Source organism: Panthera tigris, chromosome A2, assembly GCF_018350195.1.
Source record: "Panthera tigris isolate Pti1 chromosome A2, P.tigris_Pti1_mat1.1, whole genome shotgun sequence".
Lineage (NCBI taxonomy): Eukaryota > Metazoa > Chordata > Mammalia > Carnivora > Felidae > Panthera > Panthera tigris.
This window is the reverse complement of record NC_056661.1, coordinates 7,803,382-7,829,498: the sequence shown is the minus strand read 5'-3', so window position 1 is coordinate 7,829,498 and position 26,117 is coordinate 7,803,382. Positions and strand designations below refer to the sequence as shown.

Sequence of the window (26,117 nt, the reverse complement as noted above, 5' to 3'; positions counted from 1 at the left end):
AGCACAGAGCCTGACATGGGGCTCGAACTCACAAACTGCAAATTGCAAGATCATGACCTAGGCCGAAGTCGGATGCTCAACCGACTAAGCCATGCAGGCACCCCAAATTTCTTTTAATTTTTTACATTTATTTTTGAGACAGAGAGAGACAGAGCATGAACAGGGGAGGGGCAGAGAGAGAAGGAGACACAGAATCCGAAGCAGGCTCCAGGCTCTGTGCTGTCAGCACAGAGCCCAACGCGGGGCTCGAACTCACGGACTGTGAGATCATGGCCTGAGCGGAAGTCGGATGCCTAACCGACTAAGCCACCCAGGCGCCCCTCTTTGAGTGACAACTTATTGGCAGAAAGGGGTGGGGCCTGTGGCGCCCAGAAGCGGCTTGAACTCTTGAGAGGCGGGCTGGGCCTTAGCCAATGGGCCGAGGGGGGTGGAAAAGGAGGTGGGGCTTCTCCTGGCCAATCGGCGGGCGCGCCCTCGTTGCCGCTCTATGCCGCTCCGCCCAGGCTCGCTGGTCCCAGAAGGCGCCGGGTTTCCCAAGATGGCGGCCGACGTGTCCGTTACTCACCGGCCCCCGCTGAGCCCGGAGACAGGGGCCGAGGTTGAAGCTGACGATGTCGCGGAGCGCCGGGCACCCGAAGAAGAACTGCCGCCGCTAGATCCAGAGGAGATCCGGAAACGCCTAGAACATACCGAGCGCCAGTTCCGTAACCGTCGCAAGATACTGATCCGGGGCCTCCCGGGGACGTGACCAACCAGGTATGGGGGGGGGGGGAGCGTGGCGGGAAATACCACCGTGCGCGTGCGCGGGGGGAACCGGGCGACACCAACACTGGGCTCCGTTGAGGGGCGTCGGCGGGAGAGTCCAAGCGCGGGATCTGTGCGGGTTCGGGAGAAACCAAGAGCAGGATGGGGGGCGGTGATGGAAGGAGAAACCAACTTTGGAGTGAGGGAGGACGTTGCTAGGGGCGACCACGGGCTTGGACGAAACCAAGTTATCTCAGGACAGGGAATGGAAGGGGGCGGGCAACTTTGGCCTTGTTGGGAATTGTGAATGGGCTGCTATAGTGGGGCCGTGGAAGTAGGGATGGCAGTTGGTCCTTCCTCTGATTGTGTTTTTCCCCACCCCCTCTACCTTGGGGTGGCGGGACCTCGTATCCAGAAGTTTCAGGGTTGGCTAGAGTAAGCCTTTCCGTAGCACGCGTTTATCGACTCCTCTGAGAGATCCGGAAGTTGTAGTCGTTTCTGGGGTCTTTTCTTCCCCAAAGCCCCTGGATTAATTTGGAAAAACAGAGACTCCTGTCCCCAGCTCAAAGACCTGCAGGAAAGGGGGGGCCACTGTTCTTTGCCCCCCACCTCACACTAATCTGGCCCGAGGTGCCCTTCTTTTGGGGCCTACATGGGGCAGGGCTTCCCAGTGCTCTTTGGACCCAAGGAGATTGCATCTAGTCGGCCCTGCCCTGCCGCACCGCAGTGGGATGGGTTCCTTCTCCCTGCTGCTGAAAAATCTCTGCTCTCTGACCCACCCGCACATCTGCCACTGACTCTCCGTGCCCGTGCCCGTAGGTAGGCACATGGCTGGTGGAGTCCCAGAAGGGAAGGGGTGTGACTTGGCGACAGACCTAGGTCAGGTGCCACTAAGCATGGTCTAGTTTTTTTCTAGAGCTGGTCCTCCTAGTGCTTACCGTCTCTCCGGTGAGAACACTTTATCTCCTGCGGGGTGCACAGTGTGTCTGGCATTAGCTGGCTCAGAGCTTGCCCTCAATGTTGGTTTGCAAGAAGGCCAGCCCTGTCAGCCCGAGGGAATTGGGAGGCAGGTGAAGCCATGCAGTGTGGGCTTATTAAGCACACAGGGTCCCCAGTCAGGTACCCCTGGGTGGCATTCCCTCTGCTGCCCTGACCAACTGCATGACTTTGGACATGTTCCTTTGCCTCTCTGAGCCTCAGTTTTTTTTTCATCTACAAAATGGGCTAATGCGTAATTTGTCCGGTTGTTGGAAAGAGTCAGACTTGCAAACTGAAGTTCAGATGGGTTGAAATTATTTCCCTAAGGGGCATACCGCAGAGCTGGGACTTGAACTCAGACCCAGCTTACTCTTCGGTGTGTTGTGTTAGTTCAAAGCTTGGAGTCTGCAGCTAGGCTCTGCATCCCAACTCTGCCAAGAGTGGCCTCAGCGTCCTTGGACAAGTAACTGATTTGAGCCTGTTTCCTCCTTTGTAAAACGGGTCCGGTAATTGATCTGCCTTCTTAACTGGTCCATGTGGAGGTGGCACTGGGTGGCTCCCTTCAGCCCCTGGTGACTCCGTATCCTTTGGCTTCTTTCTCCGCAGGAAGTGCACGACCTGCTCAGCGACTATGAGCTCAAGTACTGTTTTGTGGACAAATACAAAGGGACAGGTTTGTGGGGCATGTGGGTTGGGCTAGTGGCAGGAGGTGACAGCCCCTAAAGCTGGGAGGGTCCAGGCCCAGTGCTTCCTCTCTTGAACTTCAGGCCCAACCTTGTCCCCTAGGTCAGGGCAGGACAGACGGTTGTCCCAGTCTGTCTTTCATCCTGGGTACCCACTGTGGGGCAGCTTTGGTGTTCCTCCCCTGGGCTGCCCGACCTGGGCATTGGGCTCCCCACTCCCCGTGCCCATCCCTCCAGCCAGCCAGTCACCCAGGCCTTCTCCTTCAAGCCCTCCAGAACAGTCGGTGCCCTTCCATCCCTCAGCTTCCTTCTGATCCGTACCTTCTCCGTCTCTTCCAAACTGGCAGCTTCCTGCTGGCCTCTCTGCCTCCTTGACTTCAAGCCCCTGCTTGTCCTCCCCCAGTAGCCAGCTCTGATCTAGTTGCAAATCTGATCCAATCTGGTCCTAACCTTGATTATTCTTCTCTCTCCAAAACTCTCCGAGAGCCTTCTCCTGACTCTGCCTTGCAGGGATGTGCCCCAGCCTCACCAGCACCTCGGGCACCCATAAGGTTCCAGGCTTTTCCCTCTCCCAGTGTTCTTTTTTTTTTTTTTTTTTAATGTTTATTTATTTTTGAGAGAGAGAGACCGTGTGAGTGGGGGAGGGACAGAGAGAGAGGGAGACAGAATCTGAAGCAGGCTTCAGGCTCTGAGCTGTCAACACAGAGCCTGACGAGGGGCTCGAACCCACGAGTCGTGAGATCATGACCTGAGCCAACGTCAGATGCCCAACTGACCTGAGCCACCCAGGTTCCCCACCCTCTCCCAGCGTTCTTAGCTGTCCCTTCTGCCGTCTTCACAGTGCCCTGAACACCACACCCGTCATGGCACTGTCACCCTGGACCATTGTCACTTTCTCACTCACCTGCCTCCCACACCGAGTGGTTGGTTCCCTGAGAACAAAGATGGGTCTTGTCAGCCTTGGCACCCCCCCACCCCCACCCCCACCCCCACCCCTTGCATGGGAAGCTCTCTGTGGATGTCTCTGCCTTAAACCTTCCAGGGCCTTTTCTTGCAATCTATTAAGATGGGTGAGAAGTAGCTGAGGACAAGTAACCCCTCGAGACTCACCTTGCAGCCTAGAGTAGTTAAGATCTTGGGCCCTGGAGACTAATGGACCTGGGTTCAAGTTCCGGTCTATCCTCACTCTGTGGCCACAGGCCAGTGATGTACCCTCCTGAGCCGCAGTTTTCTCACCAGCAGATTGGGCATGACCTGCTTGAGTTATTCATGAGGCCAAACACACTAGAATACCTAAAAAGCCTGACACCTAGTAGGTGCTTAGTAAAATATTGACAGGGGCAATGAGTCAGAAGTATTTACTGGGCATCTAATATGAGGATGTGCGAGGCATTGAGGATCCAGAAGTTAAATGACACTTTCATTCATAAAGTCTTCCAACAATGAGTGTTGAATGTCCTGTGCTGGGCACTGGGTACATAGCTGTTAACCAAACGGAGACAGTCTAGTCTGTGAAAAAGGCTGTTATTCAAACCGCTGCAAACGTGGAGGTGAAATGACCATTGGACCAGAAACTGCAGAGCCCTGTGAGAGCACAGAGCTGGGATCTGAAACAGGAACGGTCAGGGTAGGCTTTGTGGGGGAAGTGATGTTTGCAGGCCGACTGTAGGGTGGGTTGGAGTTAACCAGGTGAAGAATCCTGGAGGTCAGTGTTCCACGCTCAGGGAAAAGCCGGTGCAAAGGCCCGAGGCAGAGTGTGCGTGGCACAGTCCAGGAAGTAGCAGCAAGAGGTGGGAGAGGGCCAGCAAGGCCAGTGGGCCAGACCACGCAGGAGCCACTGGCCCCTGCAGTGAGACACCCCTGGGCACCGGCCTGGCATTATCTGATTATCCTTTTGAAAAGTTCCCTGTGGCTGCTGGGTGGAGAGAGCAAACCAGGAGTGGCAGTGGGGGCTGAGGCTGTGGCGGGTGACAGGGGCCTGGATTTGAGAGGTGTTGGTGGCCTGGAAAGGTGGTGAGGGAGGGGTGCAGAGCAGGGTTCTGGGGTCTGCCTGCCTGGGTTCAAGTCCGGACTCCTTCACTCGGGCAGGAGGCGCTGCTCTGGGCCTCTTTTCTTGCTGGCGAGACGGTGGCGGGCAGGAGTACGTTATTCTTATTTCACGTGAAGACACGGAGACCCCAGAGCCATTCAGGGGCTGGAGCGGAAACCCCGGCCCCAGTGACCACATGCTTTAGCACTCCCGTGTGTCACCTGAGTTAGCAAGTTTTTAGGACCCAGCCAGGCCCGCAGTAGGCGAGCACTGCTGTGGGTTGGGAGCGCGGACGAGGGGCAGGAAGCAGGCCTCACGGAGGCAGGAGACGCCTGTAGCAGTCGTTAAGGCTGGCAACCGTCCCATCCGGCTGGTGCCTGAAATGTCCCGGTTGTTGGATACCCCAAAGTCACACGAGGAGGCTTAAAGGGAGGTAGCGGGCGGCCCCGGGGTGAAGGGTCGGCCTCCGCTGACCCCCGCCCTCCTCCGACCCCCGCCCTCCTCCCCCTCCCGCTGCAGCCTTCGTGACCCTGCTGAACGGGGAGCAGGCCGAGGCTGCCATCAGCGCCTTCCACCAGAGCCGCCTGCGGGAGCGGGAGCTGTCGGTGCAGCTGCAGCCCACGGACGCCCTGCTGTGCGTGGCCAACCTGCCCCCCAGCTTCACCCAGCAGCAGTTCGAGGAGCTGGTGCGGCCCTTCGGCAGCCTGGAGCGCTGCTTTCTGGTCTACAGCGAGCGCACCGGCCACTCCAAGGGCTACGGCTTCGCCGAGTACATGAAGAAGGACTCGGCTGCCCGTGCCAAGTCGGACCTGCTGGGCAAGCCGCTGGGCCCGCGCACCCTCTACGTGCACTGGACAGACGCGGGGCAGCTGACGCCCGTCCTGCTCCACTCCCGCTGCCTCTGTGTTGACCGCCTGCCCCCTGGCTTCAGCGATGTGGACGCCCTGCGTCGGGCGCTGTCGGCGGTCCACACGCCCACCTTCTGCCAGGTGAGCCCTGCGCCCAGTGCAGGGGCCAGCGCACCTCAGAGGGGCCCTTTGAAGTCACCTGCCTTTCCTAATCTCCCGGGTCCCTTTTAGTAAGACAGCGGCAGTGCCACTTTGAATGGGGTTCTTGTTTGAAAAGCCACGTGGTATAGGGGGTGACAGCCCAGCTAGGAGCCAGATGGCTGGGGTTCAAATCCCTGCGAACCCTTTAGCGACTTGCTTAATCTCGTGGCCTCGGTCCTCCTATAACACGCAGGTGAGACCACCTTGGTGAAAGCTCAGCGCGAGGCTCGCTCGCCTCTCGCTCTCGTGTTGATCAGGTTTGTCGAGTGCCTGCTGGCTCCCAGGCCTGGCACGAAGGAGGCGGCTCAAGAGAAGCCCACGGTCCATGTAAGCCTTGAGGTCAGGAAGTTGGGTTTGGTTGGATTCCAGCCGTGCTCTGTGGCTCTGGGCAGTCACTCACTCACTCTGAGTCTTGGTTTCCCTCCTCCGTAAGAAAGGAGTCGATACTCACACATCACGTTGGCCAAATGGTCTCTGGTTCATTCGAGTCACAATTGTCATGCGCTTCTGTGTGTGCGGCACGAGCCCCGGGACGGGCACAGTGTGGGGAGAACGGGCCAGGCCCGGTTCTCAGCCGGCAGATAGTCTCGCCCGCAGACCCCCAGCAGGGACATTCCTTCAGCACCCACCGAGCACATTCCTTGGAGTCCCCTCTTCCTAATACACCCCAGAGAAGCAGGTGATATCCCCATTTTCAGGGGGCGCAAAGAATTCAAGCGCCCTGCCGAGGGCTGGACAGCCAGAGCATGGCAGGGCCGGGATCGGAGTGCCATGGCCTGGCTCCAGAGCCCCAGGCCGGCGTGGTGGAGGCTGGTATATGGCTCTGACCCCGGTTCTGTGGCCACGGGTGGGTCCTGTTTCCCTTGTGTAAAGGGAGTGTTGGGCCTGGGGACTTCGACATCTTAGGAACCCCTCTCCTTGCTCCCTTTGCATTCGGTCATGCTGCTGCTTTCCGTTGGGGATCTACTGTGTGCTTGTCCCTGGGTAGGCCTCCTGCCGTGTGCTAGGCTCTCTGGTGGGGCTCAGGACAGATGACTTAGCTTGACAGCGACATCCTCTCTTGGAGGTAGGACAGCAGGGCCACGACCACCACCAAGTTCTCACTCTGAGCCTCAGGTTCCCCATCCGGAAATGGGGCTGACAGTGTTTGGTGATTGGGTTGTTGTGACTGGCTGCTTGTTCCTTCTTCCACTTACAGTAGGTGTCCTGGTTGAATGGAGGACAGGCCCAGGTGTCAGGCACATTGCAGTTGGAGCCTTAATCTCCCTAGGTGGGAGCCACGAAGCCTTGGTTGCCCTCTGACCCCTCTCTCTATTCATCTGTGAGACAGGGCATGTCGTGAGAAGGTGTGCATCTGGGCCTTGGTCAGAGGTGAAGGTGGAGTGCTCAGTCGAGGTGGGCTGATGGCTGGAGCCGCCCTGTGCGGGCACTGAGCAGGTGCACACCTAGGGCACGACCTTTCTCTGTCACTGTGGAGCAGCTTCTTGAATCCCCACAACCACCCTTTGAGGTGGGTTTGTTTGCTGGCCCCACCTTGCAGATGAAGAAAACAAGGCCCAGGGATGGGCATGTGCAGTGACAGGCCTGCCAGTAAGGTGGGCTGACCCTGGGGGGGGGCGGGGAGCCCACATTCTTAAGGTGGTCACCCTCACCCCCCAGGAAGGCTGGATGCTGAGCTGGGAGTTTGCGGTCTTGCTGGGGAGCGTCATTTTCAACATAACCGAGATGTTGAAAGGAAATCCGTAGCTCACAGGCCAATTTACATCACATCTGATATGCTGATGCCATAAACATGAATAGAGCACGTATCGTAAGACCTTGGGTGTTGTAAGAAGCCTTTCCCGTTTTATTTTTTTTTGTGAATGGGTAGTCCAGTCTTGTTTTGAAACTCAGCACGTCCAGAAAGGTCACTGGCAAAGTCTCCCTCCGGCCCCACAGCGCCTTTGCCTGCAGCCCCTGCTCAAACCAGTTTGTTGTGTCTCCTTCCAGGGTGATTTTATCACGCATTTCAAGCAGATGTTCATATGCCCTTGCGTTCCCCTTTCCCTGACCCAGATACTGCCATGGCTGCTTTGGTTTGGTTCTTACACGCTTTCTTGGACACATTTTCGTGTTTAGGCATGAGAGCTTTCTCATTCCTGTTGAGGCTGCGATATTTTCCATTTCGTGCGTTCTGCCGTCCTCTGTGGATGGACGTTGTCTTGGTTCCAAACCACACTGTGCATCACTGGGGACCAGGAGGAGCATTGTTGGCTCTTTTTTTTAATGTTTATTTATTTTTGAGAAAGAGAGAGAGAGAGCATGAGCAGCAGAGGGAAAGAGAGAGAGAGGGAGACACAGAATCCAGAGCAGGCCCCAGGCTCTGAGCTGTCAGCACACAGCCCGACGTGGGGCTCGAACCCACAAACCGGGAGATCATGACCTGAGCCGAAATCGGACACTTAACCGACTGAGCCATCCAGGGACCCCAGCACCATTGGTTCTTAAATGTCTTTTTTTTTTAATTATTATTTTTTTTATGTTTATTCATTTTTGAGAGAGAGAGAGAGCATGAGCAGGAGAGGGGTTGAGAGAGAGAGGGAGACACAGAATCTGAAGCAAGCTCCAGGCTCCGAGCTGTCAGCACAGAGCCCGACGTGGGGCTCAAACTCATGAACCGTGAGATCATGACCTAAGCTGAAACCAAGAGTAGGACGCTTAACTGACTGAGCCCCCCAGGCGCCCCGAGCATCATTGGTTCTTGAGACCGCCATAGCCACAGTGAGGCAGGTAGTCTCCTTAAGGCCATCAGCCTGGCCTCATCTGATGCCAGCTCCAACTCTGTGGCCTGAGCAAAAGGACTGCCCTTCTCTGAGCCTCAGTTTCCTCACCTGCTAAGTGGGCATGCTGACGGTGTCTGCCTCTGCGATGTGGTGAAACAGCTCCTGCAGCACCCAGCCCATGGGCGTGCAAGGTCCCACTGGGTGTCCTTCCAGTATCTGCTTGCTCTGGGACACCACCAGCCCACGATTCCGGCACCCACAATGCCCTGAAAACCCAGAGGTTTGCTCCCTGAGTTGGTGACAGGCTCTGACCTGACCTGACAAGGGGCCATCTGTGGCCTTTATCTTTGTGCCTTGCTGCAGAGTTATCTGTGTCTGATTCATGGGAGCCTCGACCCCACTGGGGGAGCGGACACGTGATACACAGCGCGGGCCGCATCCTCCTTTCTCCCAAACAGCGTTGATCCTGGAACACGTCTGGCCCCAGGGTCTGGATCGGGGGTGGTGGGCCTGAAGTACCAAAGGGCTGGCGTCAAGGGAGGTGGAGGGGCCTCCCTCCCTCCCGGCCCTGCCAGCCTGGAACCCGAGCTTGAAGCCACCTGCCTCACCCCCAGGCTGTGTGTCCTTCCCGGTCCCGGCTGCCGTGTCTTCAGCCTGAGGCTCGTGGTTGAGCAGCGCTTCGCAGCCACCCACCTCGTCTCCTGCCAGCGCATCCTCTTCCCAGCTCTATAACCCGAGCGTGCCATCCTGCCTCCCTGAGGCTGCCTGTGCTTGGCAGCCCCCATCAGGGCCCCCAAGTGGCGCTGACGAGAGCCCCAGGGGGCTTGACCCATGCGAGGCCAGGTCCCAGCTTTGCCCTCCCGCCAGCTGTGTGACCTTGGGCACGTCGACCTATTTGAACCTCAGTTGTCTCCTCTGAAAAGTGGGTAGGGTGCGGCCTCCTAGGGCCATTGAGAAGATTCCATGAGCCAGTGCAGGAGCAGGGTTCGGAAGAGGGTAGGACCAAGAACCCACCCACTCTGGTGAGTTTGCTGTCATGATCCGGGTCTGGTCGCTGTGGTCACTCCGTGTGAGGGTGGCCACTGTCACTCGGGTGCTCACGTCTGCCTCCCCCTGCCCCACGCCCCCGCCAGCTGGCATATGGGCAGGATGGGCAGCTGAAGGGCTTCGCTGTGCTGGAGTACGAGACGGCAGAGATGGCTGAAGAGGCGCAGCAGCGGGCGGACGGCCTGGCACTGGGGGGCAGCCACCTGCGAGTCTCCTTCTGTGCCCCGGGGCCCCCTGGCCGCAGCATGCTGGCTGCGCTTATCGCCGCCCAGGCCACGGTGAGTGTGTGCCTGGGGACGGGTGCCCCTGGGGGGGGGGTGGGGGAACCGGGGGGCGAGCCCTCCTCTCTGGGAAAGTCAGGGTGCCAGCTGGGCTCTGGGGGTGAGAGGGAGGGGCGAGCCGGCCTCCCCGTGGCCGGGTGGCGCCCTGAGCCGCTCTTCTGTTTCTCTCTGCAGGCCCTCAACCGGGGCAAAGGGCTCCTGCCCGAGCCCAACATCCTGCAGCTACTCAACAACCTGGGGCCCTCCGCCTCCCTCCAGCTGCTGCTGAACCCCCTGCTCCATGGCAATGCGGGGGGCAAGCAGGGTAAGGTGGGGCCAGGCAGAGTGGCGGCCGCGGTCCCCATCGCGCTCAGAACCCCAGCCCCCCCAGACCGTTTTCCCATCTGAGCTATCAGGGACTTGAACCCACGAGCAGGGGCTGGGGTGAGTGGAAGTCACCAGGGTGAGCTGGTGCCCTGAGCCCCTCACCGGGGCGAGTGAGGCAGGGTGGTGGGAAGGGGCCGGCCCGCCCCACAGCAGACTCCCTTTCCTGGGCCCCTTTTTTGGGCACGTCAGTTGCTTTCTGGGAGCTTCGGGCCCGGGGTTGCGCCTAACTGGGGCAAAGGCTTCCATCCGTGGTCCACTCTTCACTTCCCGGTCTCCCCCAGGCCTGTTGGGCGCACCTCCAGCCGTGCCGCTCCTCAGCGGGCCGGCCCTGTCCACGGCACTGCTGCAGCTCGCCCTGAAGACCCAGGGTCAGAAGGTAAGTGCGTGCCCGGCCCGGGGCCCCCGGGACCTCCTTGTCCGCACGGACTCCCCAGCCCTTCGTTTCTCCACCTCACGCCCTTCTCGCATCTGCCGGGGGGCTTGCCGTCGCTGGGGTGATGGGACATCTGGTCGTGTCTGTGGGGCTCAGTACGTGGCCTGGTCTGTCGCAGGGGCTCGGGACTCAGGAAGGGACTCAGTCTAGGGAGGAAAGTCCAGGCCTCGCGGGGGAGGAGTGCGGTCTCTCGCTCCCACCTCCTCAGCGTGCATACAGGGAGACCCATACAGACCAAGGCACACACAGATAGGTATACCGCGCATAGAAATACATACGCCACGTCACCACTCTCGGTGCACGTACGCAGAGACCCGTACGCGGGAGGCATGCGCACACGCCTGCAAGCAGACCCGCCGCACACGGACACACGTGCCGCTGACCTGTGTGTCAGGGCCACGTCAGTGACACGGGTGTGTCTGACAGTAACTGACGGGATTAGGGAATTAGGGGCTCACCCTTGCGTGGCTGGTACACACACTGTGTTGGACACTGTGCTTCCGTAATAATCAGGGGGGCTGGGTGTGGGCAGTGTGCCTAGGAAGGACTGTCCTGTGTGGGGGGACAGGCCCTGACGCGCTGAGCATATGGTGCACGCCCCCTGGGGCTCCCCGGGGTCTCAGATGGGCCCTGGCAGACAGGAGGCCCTCCGTCCCCATGGGACAGCTGGATGGGTGATGGCTGAGATGTCGCAGACACTGGGGGACGCTGTGCGCGTCTGCCCGTGACCGGCCGTGGCCTGCACTCTGGGTGTTGTGACTGTTGAGACCCTGGGTGCCACCTGTCTGCTGCCCGGGCCACCCTGGCCCATCTCCAGCTGATTGTGCTCTGTCTCCAGAAGCCTGGGATCCTGGGAGACTCTCCCCTGGGCACCCTTCAGCCTGGGGCCCAGCCGGCCAACCCCCTCCTCGGGGAGCTGTCTGCAGGTAACACAGACCCCCGCCTCTCCTCATCTTTCTGGGCCCCTTCCCACTTTCTCTTCCTGAGGCCCCTGTCCTCGCTGGGCCTGGGAAAATGACCTACTGTCTCTGGGTCTCAATAGTCCCATCCGTCCATTGGGCCCCCACCTCCCAGGGTGGCCGTGAGCATCCTGGGAGTTGATGTACTCAGAGGGGTCTGTTCATTGCCCAGCACGTACCTGCTGATCCTTGTCCAAGCTCAGGGCCCCGGAAAGACAGGTCTAGTGTGGTTGGACACCAACACCTCCTTCTCTCTGTAGGGGGGGCTCTGCCCCCGGAGCTGCCACCCCGGCGAGGGAAGCCACCACCTCTGCTGCCGCCACTGCTTGGCCCCTCTGGGGGTGACCGGGAAGCCATAGGCCTGGGTCCCCCAGCAGCCCAGCTCACTCCACCCCCTGCCCCGGTGGGCCTCCGAGGCACTGGCCTTAGAAGCCTCCAGAAAGACAGTGGGCCTCTGCCACCGCCCCCTGGGGTAAGGCTCCCCCCCACATCCAGTACCATTCCAGCCTCCCCACCCCCCCCAACCCCCCCGCAAGGTGCCGCCTGCCAGGGGCCCTCACGAACCCAGCCCTCCTGCTACAGGTCTCGCTGCTGGGGGAACCCCCAAAGGACTTCCGGATCCCCCTGAATCCCTACCTGAACCTACACAGCCTACTCCCAGCCAGCAACCTGGCGGGTAAGGAGGCTCGGGGCTGGGGAGGCACAGGGAGAAGCCGCCGCCCAGCTGAGGGCCACCTGCCTCACCCCCCAGCCCCCGGAGGCGGTGGCGGAGGTGGTGGCAGCAGCAAAGCCTTCCAGCTCAAGTCCCGCCTGCTCAGCCCTCTCGCCAGCTCCCGCCTGCCCCCTGAACCAGGGCTGCCCGACAGCTATGGTTTCGACTACCCCTCGGTGAGTACCCAGCTCCCATGTGGTCCACCCTCCCGAGGGCCGCTGCCGTGGCCCCTTGTCCCCTTGATAGCAAGTCATTCTCCAAACGAGTATTTCGCTAATACTGACTGCCTGGCAAGCACAAGGGAGACAGAGAAGAATGTGCCAGACACTGTCCCTGCCCTGAGTCTCCTGTCTGTTTGTCTCTGCCCATCAGACCTGGTTCCCGTCTGTCTTTTTCTCCCCAGAGACTTTAGGCTGCGCTTCCCCTTGGAGACCAGGATCAGTGTCTTGTCGGTCTCTGTCCTGCTCTCCCGTCCTTGATTCCTGTCTCTGTCACTGGAGAGCTGCTCCTTCTATGATTCCAACCTCCTCTAGCTCAGACGTTGCAGCCTGGCCACCTGTGTAACCCCTGTGTTACGTTACGTTTGGTCCACGTTGGGTTTTAAAAAATTTAACAGCTGAAATAAACATCACTGCTGACATGTAGAAGAGTTCACACAACCCGGATCCCTCGCCGGCCTTGAAGAACTCCGAACACCTAGGTCCATGGGAGCCACATGCCTTCCCAGCAGCCATCTCTGGGGCCAGGGTGTCACCACTCCTGGCAATGGGGCACACTTTCTGTCTCACTGCAGCTGCCCCACCTGCAGTGGGAAGTTGCCCCCACACAGTAGAGCGTGCCCCCTCTTGGCGGGGGCACTTCCCCAGTAACAGCTGTGCTGTGGGATTCAGCCAGGGGTGAGGTTGGTGCAGACTCCAACCCAGCGTGCTTCTCCCACTTTCATTCAGGACGTGGGACCTCGGCGGCTCTTCTCCCACCCACGGGAGCCAGCTCTAGGGCCCCACGGACCCAGCCGACACAAAGTAAGAGCTGCCCTGTCCATCTCCTCTCCTGGGTGTATCAGTTAGCCTGTGCTGCCTAACAAGCGGCCCCACCACTTTGTGGCTTAGAACACCAAACATTTTTTCTCACCATTCTTCCTGGTGTGTGTGTGGGGGGGGGGGGGGTCTCTCCAGTCACATGACGTGACAGTCACATGACAGCACAGCTGGGGCTCAGCAGTCTGCAGTGGTTTTAGCCACATACCTTGCAGCAGAGGCCTCAGCTGCAGCGATTTATCTGCTGCATGTGGAGTCCATCCTCCAGCAAGCCACCCTGTGATGCTGTCCTGTGTGTGGTGGTGGTCCCGGGGTTCCCAAGAGGAAGGGAGGTTCCCAGAGGCAGGCCCCTTTGCCTTTACAGTCATGCTACCCTCCTGTTGGCCAAAGCTAGTCACGGGACAAAGCCCAGTGTCATTTGGGAGGGTCTGCAAAAGGGGTTGGATTCTTCAATAATCTGTCTCACTCAGCCCGGCCCCCTCTCTGCAGATGTCACCCCCACCCAGTGGTTTTGGTGAACGGAGCGGCGGGGGCGGCGGGGGGCCCCTCTCCCACTTCTATTCGGGCTCGCCCACTTCCTACTTCACCAGTGGCCTGCAGGCTGGCCTCAAGCAGAGCCACCTTAACAAGGTGAGGAGCCTCCCCAGCTGAGGACAGGTCCCCGGGGACAGGCAGGATGCGGGAGGCCCTGTGACCCTTGGTGCCTGGGCCAAGCCTGGGGTGGTGACAGAGCAGGGGTCAGCTTTGCTCAGGGCCGGCCTGAAACAGGCTGTGCTCCCCACACCTGTGTGGCTCACACCTGGTATTGCCCAGCCTTCCTGGCCTCCTTTTACTCCCTCTCCGGTAGCCCACGGTGTGGGTGATGTTAGCCCCGGTTGACAGATGAAGAAACCGGCTCAGAGAGAAGTAATCTTCCCCCCCGCCCCCGTCTCCTAGCTAATGAGTGGCAGAGGCAGGATTTGAGCCCGAAACCCCTTGCCTTCGCCCTGGGGCTGCTTCCTCTCCCACTCCATCTCTCTCCCATGTCTCCCAGGCGGTCGGCTCCTCTCCACTGGGCTCTGGAGAAGGGCTCCTGGGCCTCGGCCCTGGGCCCAACGGCCACAGCCACCTGTTGAAGGTATGGAGCTGGGGAGGGGCAACGGGAGCACGCGGGGCTGGGGAGCGGTGGCCCCCAGATGGCCCCTGACGTGCCACCCCCTCCCCTCTGTCTCTAGACTCCGCTGGGTGGCCAGAAACGCAGCTTTGCCCACCTGCTGCCCTCGCCCGAGCCCAGTCCAGAAGGCAGCTACGTCGGCCAGCACTCCCAGGGCCTCGGCGGCCACTACGCAGACTCCTACCTGAAACGCAAGAGGATTTTCTAAGGGGCCGGCGCCAGAGATGCTCAAGGGCCTGCACCGAATTGCTTTTGGGTTTTCTGGTGTTCTGTTTGTGTTTCCCTCTCCCCCTTTCAGTAATAGAAAAATCTCTGAAAGACTTTGTTGACCAACCAGCCGGAACCCAAGGAGTGTGGGGGAGTCTGGGGGCCAGCTCCCGGCACGGAAACTCTACAGCCTTAAGAGAGAGGGGCCCTGGCCAGCTCTCTCTCCCCTCCCCTGTATCCGCCTGTGTCTGTCTCTCTGGGAGTCCTCTCCTGCCTCGTCACTCCTGTATCTTGGCCTTTCGAGTGCCTTGGAGGTTCCCCTGGCCTCCCGTGAGGATCAGAGACTGTCCCCCTTTTTTAACTTTGACGATTGACTTTTGTTTCCTTTTCTAATTTGTATTATTTTTTAAACAATCCAGGACGACCCCCAGCTCTGATTCCTTCAAGGTCCAGCCTGTCTGGGCCTTCATTCCACACTTTCGGTTTGAAATGGCTCAGCCCTTTTCCTGTCCTGTCTGCTGCAGGCATGGATGTGCCCTACCCCTGCCCGCCCACTCTGGCCTGTATTCCAGCTCGGGGTCCCCAGCCTCCTGCCACAGTTCCCTCACCTTCTGATGCCTTAAAGCCGGGTCCCAGGCCCTGCGGTCAGAGCCTCTTAGATGCCGAGCTCCGGAAGCTTGACTCAGGACCAAATGGCTCTGGCCTGGGGATTGGGCCCCTCTACCCAGAGTCCCCACTCTGGGGACAGTAAAAGGCCAAAGCCTTGGTTTTGGCAAACCAACTCATCATCCCTCCTGCCCAGGCCTAGGTGCAGAGACGGGTTTTCTCTGCCAGCTCAAACCAGTCCTGCTGTCAGTCTGTGGGAGTGGGGTATTGTGCATCTCACTGAGCCTCTGCTGTCTCCCCCCACCCCACCCCACCCCCATGTTGAAGATGAGCTCCACCTCTCCATCCCCAGGCTAGATCACCTGGAGCTGGCCTCCCAGCCTCCTGTGGGCCCAGTGGGAGTCCAGCAACTTCAGGCGGATAAGCTCTGCCCTTGCCCAGCAGCAGGACCTTTGGGCCTGAGGAGAGCCTGGGCCCCTCCCCCTGGCCGGCTGGGCCACCAGCTTCTCTCCCCGGACTCTTGGGGGGGGGTCCACATCCACTCCAGGGGGGTGTCGTCTCCCCAGTCCTCTCTCACAGACTTTCCTTTGCTGAATTAAAGTTTGTAAGTAAATGGTTTTAAAGAAAGAGCTGGCTGGTTCTTGGGACAAACAGTGGGCCTGGGTGGGAGGTCAGGGATGGCCCCGCAGGACTTTTGTGTGGGTGAGCTAGCCTGGCGCCCTCCTACCTTGGCAGTTCCTTCCTGAAGCCCTTCCTCTCACGAGCCCCACGCAAACGACAGGGCTTATATTCGGGCAATTACGGGCGCTTTGGTCGCGCGGCTGCCACTGGGCATGCCCAGTCCCGGGTCACGTGATGTCTGTCATGGCCGCCTCCGTGGCTCGGGGAGGCGTGAGTGCTGGGCAGCTGCTGCGGGCGGCCAGGGGAGCCTGGTGGAGCCGGCCCGGAGGCAGTTGGGGGTCTGGGGAGGCGGCGGCGCCAGCGACAGCCAGAGGATTCCGAGCGACAGGTACCTGGGGCGCCTCGGGGGCTAGCGTTCATCCATCGGACCCCCGCAAGGCGCCGCGGGGCCGCTCACCAAACCGTGTTTTTCAGGCTCGCACCCGGCGGGGGAGGAGGAAGCTGGCGGCCCCGAGCGGCCCGGGGACGTGTGAGTGTAGGGGGACAAGGCCCCCATTCTTTATCCCACGAGGTTCCTCCGGTCCCCACCTTGCCCTGCAGCCTCATCTCTGTCCCCTTCTACGTCGTCCTATTCCCCTGACCGTCAAGCCCCGCCCCAACCGTAGGTTCCACCTGGCCACCGCGTCCATCATCAAGTTTGGCATCTGCACCTCCATCTGTCCCCAGGGTGAACGTGGTGTTCGTAGACCGGTCAGGCCAACGGATTCCGGTGAGCGGCAGAGTGGGGGACAATGTTCTCCACTTGGCCCAGCGCCATGGAGTGGACCTGGAAGGTGGGAGCCCCGCACAGGGAATTGGGGAGGGCCTTATTCATTGTTTAAAAAGACCCGCAAATCAGATAGGGTTCTCCATTACTTAACCCTCCTGTGGCTTCCCATCAAACATGGTTAAAATCCAGATTCCTCACCAATGTCTCTGCCCAGCTCTAAACCTCTTCACTCACTCAGCAGTTATTTGCTGAGCATTTGTTAGAGGTTATTTACACCACTGCCCTCCAGGAGCTTGTATTCTCTTCCTCCTCCTTCTCTCTAGTCTAGACACACTGGCTTTCTTGCTGTTCCTCAAACAAAAAACCAAGTTCGTTCCTGCCTCGGGGCTTTTGCACTTGCTGCTCCAGACATCTGAAGTACTTTCCCACCAGATCTTCTGGCTCTCCATCTCATCCTTCAGGTCTCAATGTAAATGTCACCTTTCTGACAATCTCATCCCTTCATCCCAGTTAACGTCCCCATCCCCAGTCACACTAGGTTCTCAGTGTGCTTTATTGCCTCCGTAGCGCTTCTCATTGCTTTCCTTCCATTTTGTCGTCTGTCCTCAGAATGAGACCAGAAACCCTCTTTGCCACTTATCGGTGGCCCGTCACGGTATTTAGATGCAACAAGTATTAAATCAGTGTCTGTTGAATGAAAGATAATAATAGCAGACATTACCTTAAGCGTGTTAAATAGCTATTGACTTGATAAAATCTTCATAACAACGCTACATAATAGGGGGGATTATCTCATTTTTTAGGTGAAAAAACTGAGCCCCAGGTTAAGTTGACACAGTCCAAGGTCAAGTAAGTGGCAAAACTAGATGCAAAGTCAGTTTATTTTAGCTGCTAATCTGTGCTGCTCTTCTGTGCATATTGAATACCTACTGTGTGCCAGGCAACAGTGTACAAAACAGATGAGGCCCCTGTTGTTTCACACCAGTTTCAACCTAACAGGGACAATGTTCTCACGAGTAGACATGTAATTATATCATGAGCAGCTGGAGAGGGCGGTCTGAAACAAAAATATACAGGGTTACTGGTTGGGTGAATATAATACAGAGCCTAAAGTATTGAATCATTACAGGGGGCGGAGATATTGGGGGGTGCTGGGCATGGCAGGCCTACTTCAAGTTCTGTTCTGGGATCCAGTCACCAGGAGACCAGGACAGAGATTGGAACATGAGTTTTCGAGGCAAGTGGCCTACGGTCAAATTTTGCCTGTTACCAGCTGTATGACCCTGAGCCAGGGTCCTTAACATCTCTGGACCTCTGTTTCCTTCTCTATAATATGGGGTAATTTAGTTACTATGGGTTGCTATGGAGAATTACACAGATCTCGTAAGTAGTGCTTAATCCCTGGCCTGTGGTTAGTGCCCAGTGACTAGTTGGGACTGTTACGTTAGATAATCTCTCTCTCATGGGGTGAGGATGCTAATGAGGTGGGAAACAGGGCTGAGGAAGAGATCCCTGGGGACTACCTGGAGCTTCAAGGCCCGAACATTTTCTCCCCAGGAGATGGGGAGGGTGAGCTAAGCCACCAGGTCCCCCAAGGAGCTTCTTCCGGGTCAGGAGGCTGCCTTGCAGCTTCATCGTCATCGTCCAACACGTCTGGAAGAGACAGAATTCTGTCCCGTTCACATAGAACACGTGTCTCTTGAGCATCCACAGCATGCCAGCCTCAGTGCCAAGTACACAGAGAGGAGGCCAGGTTGACGGAGCATAGGTAAACCCAGAGATTAAGGCGGTAACTTTAGACTGTGGTAAATGCCGTGCAGAAATTAGAGTCATCAAGGCCAGGGGGAAGGATAAGAAATCGGAGGTGGGGGAACTGGAAGACAGTGGAGTTGAGTCCCTGAAGCCAAGAAGGATCTAACCATGGAAAAAGTAGAGAGAAGAGCATTTCAGGGCAAGGGTACAGCAAGTGCAGAGGTCCCGTGGTGGGGGACAAGGTTGGCATGTTGGAGCTGAGCAGAGGGGCCGGTGTGGCTGATGTGGAATGAGGGAGAGATCGGGAGGATCTTAAGGACTGGTTTTATTCTGGCTATGAAAACCCTTTGGAGGGGTGCCTGGGTGGCTCAGTCAGTTAAGCGTCTGACTCTTGGTTTCGGTTCAGGTCATGGTCTCACGTTTGGGGGGTTCAAGCCCCAAATCGGGCTCCGTGCTGACAGTGCGGGGCCTGCTTGGTATTCTCTCTCTCTCAAAATAAACTTTAATGTTTATTTATTTCAGAGAGAGAGAGAGAGAGAGAGAGAGAGAGAGAGAGAGAGAGAGAAACAGCGTGAGCAGGGGAAGGGCAGAGAGAGAGGGAAACACAGAATCCGAAGCACGCTCCAAGCTCCGAGCTGTCAGCATAGAGCCCGACGCAGGCCTCAAACTCATGAACCGGGAGATCATGGCTTGAGCTGAAGCTGGATGCTTAACTGACTGAACCACCCAGACACCCCACTCAAAGTAAACTTAAAAACAGAAAACAAAAGAAAGAAAGAAAACCCTTTGGAAGGTTTTAGGCCAGGAAGGACATTATCCTGAAGCACAGTTCTCAGTGATCAATCCAAAAGTTGGGAATGTGTCCAGGGAAAAGCAGGAAACCCCAGTTTCTGCGTCTTGCAACCCTGATATTCTGATCTCTTCTCCTGCCACACTAGGTGTGGAGTGAGCTGGTCCCATCTTTAGGAGCAAAGGAGAGATGGGAACACCCTTACCTGGTGCGGCGAGAGGGTCCCAGCCAGGGCTTACAGGCTATGGGGACCCTGCCTGAGTTTTCACCTCTCAGCTACACTGAAGTCAAGTCCATGTTCCTTCATGGTGCCAGGCACGTAGGCCACGGGGGAGTCCTTGGGGGACAGGACACCCTGGACGTCCCTTTGCAGGCCCATCCACAGTTCGGGAACGGCTAGCTGAGCGAATGACAGGGTGGGGGGGCCACACGGTGCGTGTGCAGAGGACGGAGAGAGGAGGGGCGTCTGGTGAAACAAACGGCCTCTCCTCCCTCATGCCTTCGACCGATGGGCACCTGCCTGACCCTGTCCCTCACCGGCACCCCCCCACTTGTTGCCCCCAGGGGCCTGTGAAGCTTCCCTGGCGTGCTCCACCTGCCATGTGTACGTGAGCGAGGACCACCTGGACCTCCTGCCTCCTCCTGATGAGCGGTGAGCAGGCGGCCCCTCCCGGGCCCGCGCGGCAGGGCCCGGCCGCTGAGTCCGCGCCCCTGCTGCCCAGAGGCCCCCCCGGGCGGCGGTGGAAGGCAGCCCCAGCTTCTCGCCCCCTCGCGGCCGCTGGCGGCGGCGCTGCCCCCTGACCATCCCCCCTGGATTTGGGCAGCCTGCTCCTGCCCGCCCTTTGGGGCCCCCGCCAGCCAGACACCGTGCCCGCCGCTGACGGCTGTTCTCCTTGCTCCAGGGAGGACGACATGCTGGACATGGCCCCCCTTCTTCAGGAGAACTCCCGGCTGGGCTGCCAGATCGTGCTGACTCCCGAGCTGGAAGGGGCCGAATTCACCCTGCCGAAGATCACCAGGAACTTCTACGTGGACGGCCACGTCCCCAAGCCCCACTGACGCGGGCAGCCGTCGTGGCCCTCGGGGCCAGGACTGGAAGAGTAGCCAAGCCGCCCGCCCAGCCCAGAGCGTGGACAGGCCCGAGAGAGATGTTGGGAGCAGCCAGAAGCCCAAAGCCCCTGCTTCAGATCCCATGTCCAGGCTCTGGGTGGGGGGTGGGAGGGGCACCAGCCCCTGCCCGGGAGCCTCCCCCAAACTCGGGAGAATCCGTGTGTGGACGGGGTGGAATCTGACTGGAATGACAATAAAACCGTCTCACAGACCTCCAGCATCTTGAGTGTCCTCGGGGGCGGGCAGGCCTGGGGTCTATGGCTGCATCTTCTTTACCTGGACCCCCAACTCTGCCCTCTCATAGCAGCGATGGGGCCGCGGGGGTGGGGGACCACCGAGGCGGAGACCTGGAACCTCCCGGGAGGAGGAGAGGGCGCGGGGGCCTGAGCGCACGTGGATCGGCGTGGCAAGGCCCCGCCCCCACCGCCGCGGAGGGATTCGGAGGGGTCCGGGCCGGCCCGGCGGGGTGCGAAGTCCACCTGAGCCGGGTGGCCAGAGTGGCACCGAGGCTGGCCCGCGCCGCTGGGAACCGGGTGCCCAGCATCGCCTGCTAGAGGCGCCCGACCCCGCTGGCCCCGCCCAGGTGGGGCTCATTGCACCCTCTGCAGAAGCGCCCCCACCAGGCGCGTCCTGCTCCCCTCAGGTGGGGCTCATCGAGTGGGCCCAGGGTGGGCGGGGCCGGGCGCGATCGGGGCGGGGGAGGTGGCGCTGGGCCGGGGCGCGATGGAGGCCCGGCCTGTCCCAGACTTCTCCAAGCTCCAGGAGCTGCTGGCGCCGCCGTGTCTGGACCCTAAGGCGTCCCGGGCGCCCCCTCTTCAGCAGGCACCAAGGACCCCAGGATGCCCCAGACCCAATGGCAGGTGCGTGAAGGAGCGGCCCCTTCCCCAAACCTGGCCCAGTGGTCAAAGGGTCAGGACCGCTGGTTCCTGGGGTTATCCAGGGGTCACGGTGTTAGTTACTGGTGCTTAAAAAAGAAGAAGTTCTGGTCCCCAGGGAGAGTTGGGGTCATATGGGGGTCAGAGGCCACGCAATCCCCTTAGCCCATGTCTCTGAAGACTGCACAGGTGCTGCCCACACTGTCCCTTGTCCCCAGGTCCTTCTGGCCCGCACGCCAGGACTCCGTCACTGCCCTGCGTTTTCTCCAAGAAACAGCAGAGGGGCTGGTCCAGCGCCCTGCCCAGGACACCCAAACCCTGGGGGCCTGCCGGGAGCTGAAGGCCTTGGAGTCTCTGGGACCTTCGCCTCTGGCAAAGGATGCCGAGAACATGCTGACCCCAATCAGCCAGCAATGCTGCAGCTCGAGGCCCCCGGAGGCTCCCCCAGCCCCCTCAGCCCTACCCCAGAGGAGGCCCCGGAAGCAGTCAAAGCCCCACCGGGGCGCTGAGAGAGTGGATCCCCGGTTTGAGGGGGTGACCCTGAAGTTTCAAATAAAGCCGGATTCCAGCCTACAGATCCTAGCCAGCTACAGGTAGGGGCTGGCCCAGAGGAGGGCGCCCTTTTTGCAAGTTAGAGTGATAATGGTGGGGGCAGGGACCTCCAGGCATCTGCTCATGGACGCCCACGCCAGCCCTACAGTTACAAAGGGCCCATCTCTGAGTGACACCTCGGGCTGGTGCCGGTCCCAGCCCTGCTGCTCTGATCCAGCAACGTTCTGGTCTGAGCGCAGGTTCTTTTTTTTTTTTTTTTTTTTCAATGTATTCATTTTTGAGAGAGAGCACAAAAGCGGGGAAGGGGCAGAGAGGGAGAGGGAGACACGGAATCCAAAGCAGGCTTCAGGCTCTGAGCCATCAGCACAGAGCCCAGCATGGGGCACGAACTCGTGAACCGTGAGACTGTGACCCGAGCCGAAGTCGGTGAGCATCGGTCACTGACTTTATGAGATGGGCCCGACCATCCTGAGGGCCGCCGCCACTGTTATTTTTTTCAATAATGTTAATGACTGCCATTTGCCAGGAACAACAATAAGAGGTAACAGGCAGCACTTGATGTGCATGGGCTCATTGAAGCCTCGTGAATCCCATTTTACAGATCTGGAAACTGAGGTGCAGAGGGTGAGATCACTTGTCCAGAGTCACGAGGTGGGGACTTGGGAGAAATAGGATCTCAAACTGGCAGGCTGGCCCCAGGCTTCCTACCTCTTCATAGGATAATCACCATTATTATTGCTAACGAGGGGCAAGGTCAGGCCTTTCAGACATCAGAAGCCTCCTTGGGGGATGCCTGATACCCGGACAGTGAATCATCTTCATCATCGAGGGGCGCTGCCCTGGACGAGATACAGATCCCCCAGTGCTAACTCCTGTCTATTCTCCAGCCTGCCCTGCACTAGCCGCTCCCAGGGTCCCTCCACAGGCCCTGCGGGGGGCCCTGAGGCCAACTCGGGAGGCGGCGAGGCCCTGGGTGAGTCCCGGAGACTTGACAGCTATAAATATTTGTGGGGGGGAGGCAATTTCCCATCGTCTCTGTCTTTCTTCCCGTCCCGCTTCCCCATTTAGACCCATCCAGAAGGAGTCATGGTGCACCTCCCTCCACTCGAGCTGAGTCACCCCCACCCCCGGTTTCCTCCTCTGTTTAGCTTTGCCATCTGTCTCCCTTCCTGGCTTTCCCTCTGCCTTAGATCTGGTAATACCCAGGGCTGGCCCGGAGCCGGCTGGGGCCCTCGTCGAGACTCCAACAACATGCCCCACCTGTACGGGCCTCCTGAGCCCAGGCTCTTGGCCTCTGCCCCTTACCCTGACCTCTGCCCCTTCAGGGCCCCGGTGCTGTGCTTCCTGTAGGACCCAGAGGACCCCACTCTGGAGAGATGCTGAAGACGGGACCCCTCTCTGCAATGCGTGTGGTATCAGGTCCTCAGAACGGAGGAGGAGTTTGGATGCTTAGCCAGTGTGGGGTGCCGGGAAGGGAAACACCCTCGGGGAAAGTGGTTCCCGTGAGGCAGTTTCTGGGCCCCTGCTGCTTCCTGATGTTGGTTTCTTGTACCCCCCACCCCAGGTACAAAAAATATGGCACCCGCTGCTCCAGCTGCTGGCTGGTGCCCAGGAAGAGCGTCCAGCCCAAGAAGTTATGTGGCAGGTGTGGGGTGTCCCTGGGCCCCCACCAAGGCCCGGCTCAGGAAGGGTAAGCCCTTCCTCACCTAGCTGAGCCCATCCGGACTCAGTTTCTCCAGGGAGGAGATGGGCAGGAGCCCTCCTGGGAGGAGTGGGGAAACAGCTGGAGTCTTTGGGGGTCCAGCCTTCCTCCTCTCTCTGCCCCCTCCCCTTCAGGGATCCCAGGTGGAAGACCCAGGCCTCCGGCTCCAGAGCCCCTGTCTCAGGGGGCCACTGTGCCCCATCTTGGCCCCTGGTCCAATCCGGCTTGGCTGAGCCTCTCCTCAGAAAATGTCCTCAGCAGTGACACTCATATTGTTGACAGCAGTAACAATAAAGAACAAAACTACTCTGAGAAAAGCACCGTGACTCGGGGATCGCGTCTCACGCACGCAGGCACGTGGGGGCAGGTGTTTTCTCATTCGGATTCTGAGGGACACACACAGAGTCGTCTATACGGGCACCAGCCGCCCCACAGGGAATTAGTCACCTTCACCGCAACTCCCCATACAGGGCGACAGCCACCACACGCAGAGACAGACGACAGTAGACAGACACACACGTGGGGTGCCTGGCTGGCTCAGCCCATGGAGTGGGCGACTCTTGACCTCGGGGTTGTGGGTTCAAGCCCCACATTGGGGGTAGAGATTACTTACAAAAATAAGATCTTAAAAAGAGAGAGAGACAGGGGCACCGCCTTGGGCGGCTCAGTCGGTTGAGCGTCTGACTTCGGCTCAGTTCAGGTCACGGTCTCACGGTTTGTGGGTTTGAGCCCCACGTCCGGCTTCAGCGCCATAGAAACCTGCTTCGGATTCTCTGTCTCCCTCTCTCTCTCTCTGCCCCTCCCCCTGCTCACTCTCTCTCTTTCTCTCTCAAAAATAAACATTAAAAACAAAAAGGCAAGACAAATACATGAGTGGGGCCGACACATGCCTTCACACACACACACACACACAAGACACATGGACAAGCTCACACGTGCTGACACTCACATGAGACAGACCACACGCTAGCCAGAAACATGCACTGACACACCTGCTGACACACACACGTGACAACACACAGGAAATACACCTAGAAGACACACATTGGCACACGGTGATATCCACACCCTGGGCCCTCTGTCAGCTCTCCCCCTGCCTGCAGAGTGTCGCCTTCCCATGTCTCTAGGCATACAGTCCCTTCTGTGCCCCGCTGTTCCTCTTTCAAGGCCTCTTTCACCCCATCAAAGTGTGTCCCTAGCCTGAAGCCAAAAGCCACATGGGAGAGGAGGGCCCTGGACACACAGGACACCCGTGCTCACTGGGAGGATGGGTGGGCTGCAGCCAGGGTGGGGATGTCACCCCCGTGACAGTGAGCGAGACCTGCCTGGCCACGTACTCCAGGAAGGTGAAACCCCCTTTGTCTCTCCCGGGTGAGCCCACGGGGAAGGCCTGGGCCCGGGATTCCTCAGCCCTCCGATCCCTGACTCATTCGGTCTCACTATTCCTCAGCTCGGAACACCCCCCCCCCCCACCCTGTCTCCCCATAGGCGCTGCCTTCTCATGACTGGGAGGCAGGGCTCAGCCCCGCACCACATATTCAGAGAAGTCTTCCTTGACCACCCAGTCTAAAATAAACACCCCAATCCCATGCAAGTCAGGCTCTAGTTCAGCTCCTCACTGGTCTCCCTCTTAGAACCTGCCAGAATTAAAAAAAAAAAAAAAAAGAACATACCAGAATTTTCAAGTCTCTACTACTCTGAGGTTATTTCATTCACATTCATCTCCCCACCTGGACCGTGATTTCAGAGGTGCAAAGCCACATCTGTGTCCCTGACCATGATAGGCCACCCCAGTGCCCAGCATGAAGTTCCTTGGGAATACACATTGAACACACAGAGGTCTCAGACTGTGTGTGAACTCACGGCTGTTTTTACCCATTTACTCAGCATTTATGGAGCAACTCCTGTGTGCCAGGCCAGTGGGGACACTATATGGTAAATAGAACAAAGGTCCCCGCTCTAGTGAAGCCAAAATTCTAACGTGACAGTAAACAAATACTCAATTAAATATCTAGTAGATGGCAAGTAGTGGCTGGTGCTTTATTTAGAGAAAATAAAGTATGTAAGGAGATAGGAGTTCGGGGGGCTACCTTAGTGTCGGTCCTCTCTGAGGGGGGACAGCCAAGGCCTCTCTGACATCTGTGTAGAGACCTGGGAGTAAGGAACTAGCTGTGGGACTGGAAGATGAAGACAGTCCAGGCAGAGTGAATGGCAAAAGCAAAGGCCCTGTGGCGGGTGGGACCTTGTGGGACTCCGAGGAATCGAGAAGAGGCTGGTGGGAGTGGAGAGAGGTGGTTAAGGGTGTGTGTGACAGTAGGGGCTGCACCATGCTTGTGCCTTTTCTCCTTCTGTACCCTGACTAGGCCTCTAGGCAGCCCCCCAGCCCAACCCCCGTTTCCTGCTCTTACCTTTGCTGGGGAAATGTTTGCCTGGGGCAGCTGATGGAGTGGGAGCTGTCCAGGACTGTTTCCTTCTCTCTGGCTCTGTTCCTGCTTTGGAGAGAGGCAGAGACTGCAAGGGTGGGGGGAGGTCCAGCTGTTCTCTCCTTATGCTGCTGGGCGGTGAGGGAGGTGGTGCTGTGCGGGGGGGGGGGGGGGGGGGGGGGGGGGGGGGGGAGTGCGGTTGCAGCTGATACCGCGTGTCTCTTGTGAGTCGTGATGGGCAGTCAAAAGGCAGGTTAGGGGTAAACTGAGACACCGTGGATGGACCCAGGATGGAGAAGGCATTGAGGGTGGGGGCAGGGATGCACCCTTTAACGGGAGGGACATTTTGGGGGCTGACGCTCATAACTGCAGTCCCTGTTTGCCTTTACTCATCCTGGCGAGGCCTCAGGACGGGAGCCCCGTGTCCAGACCCCTGGGAGGGGCCTCCACCCATCCTGGGGAGGCAGCTTTAGCTCT

At 58.8% G+C, this 26,117-nt stretch overlaps 3 protein-coding genes across 6 annotated transcripts; all 3 read left to right on the top strand.

Annotated features, from left to right (window-relative positions):
• The first annotated feature begins 415 nt into the window (after positions 1 to 415).
• RAVER1 (ribonucleoprotein, PTB binding 1) lies at positions 416 to 15,673 on the top strand. 2 transcript variants are annotated; one of them, XM_042978136.1, is made up of 15 exons: positions 416 to 744; positions 1,851 to 1,863; positions 2,329 to 2,395; positions 4,954 to 5,423; positions 9,379 to 9,570; positions 9,748 to 9,877; positions 10,221 to 10,315; positions 11,211 to 11,298; positions 11,592 to 11,803; positions 11,914 to 12,007; positions 12,083 to 12,219; positions 12,991 to 13,065; positions 13,570 to 13,710; positions 14,114 to 14,197; positions 14,295 to 15,673. In XM_042978136.1, exons 1-15 carry the CDS (start codon positions 488 to 490, stop codon positions 14,439 to 14,441), a joined length of 2,202 nt encoding a protein of 733 aa, XP_042834070.1. In that variant the 5' UTR covers positions 416 to 487; the 3' UTR covers positions 14,442 to 15,673. The 2 variants fall into 2 exon arrangements, with proteins under 2 accessions (XP_042834070.1, XP_042834069.1); XM_042978135.1 differs by having other exon boundaries at positions 417 to 744; positions 11,914 to 12,219.
• A 53-nt stretch (positions 15,674 to 15,726) lies between these two features.
• FDX2 (ferredoxin 2) lies at positions 15,727 to 20,300 on the top strand. Of its 3 annotated transcripts, none has more exons than XM_042962069.1 (5): positions 15,727 to 16,055; positions 16,142 to 16,196; positions 16,394 to 16,436; positions 19,543 to 19,630; positions 19,881 to 20,300. In XM_042962069.1, the coding sequence occupies exons 1-5, from the start codon at positions 15,880 to 15,882 to the stop codon at positions 20,035 to 20,037; spliced, it is 519 nt and encodes a 172-aa protein (XP_042818003.1). In that variant the 5' UTR covers positions 15,727 to 15,879; the 3' UTR covers positions 20,038 to 20,300. The 3 variants fall into 3 exon arrangements, with proteins under 3 accessions (XP_042818003.1, XP_042817993.1, NP_001277516.1); XM_042962059.1 differs by having other exon boundaries at positions 16,333 to 16,436; NM_001290587.1 differs by having other exon boundaries at positions 15,899 to 16,055; positions 16,394 to 16,500; positions 19,881 to 20,297.
• A 511-nt stretch (positions 20,301 to 20,811) lies between these two features.
• Positions 20,812 to 23,491, top strand: ZGLP1 (zinc finger GATA like protein 1). The gene is made up of 6 exons (XM_042976089.1): positions 20,812 to 20,948; positions 21,182 to 21,556; positions 22,403 to 22,488; positions 22,841 to 22,934; positions 23,080 to 23,205; positions 23,352 to 23,491. Exons 1-6 carry the CDS (start codon positions 20,812 to 20,814, stop codon positions 23,479 to 23,481), a joined length of 948 nt encoding a protein of 315 aa, XP_042832023.1. The 3' UTR covers positions 23,482 to 23,491.
• The last annotated feature ends 2,626 nt before the right edge of the window (positions 23,492 to 26,117 follow it).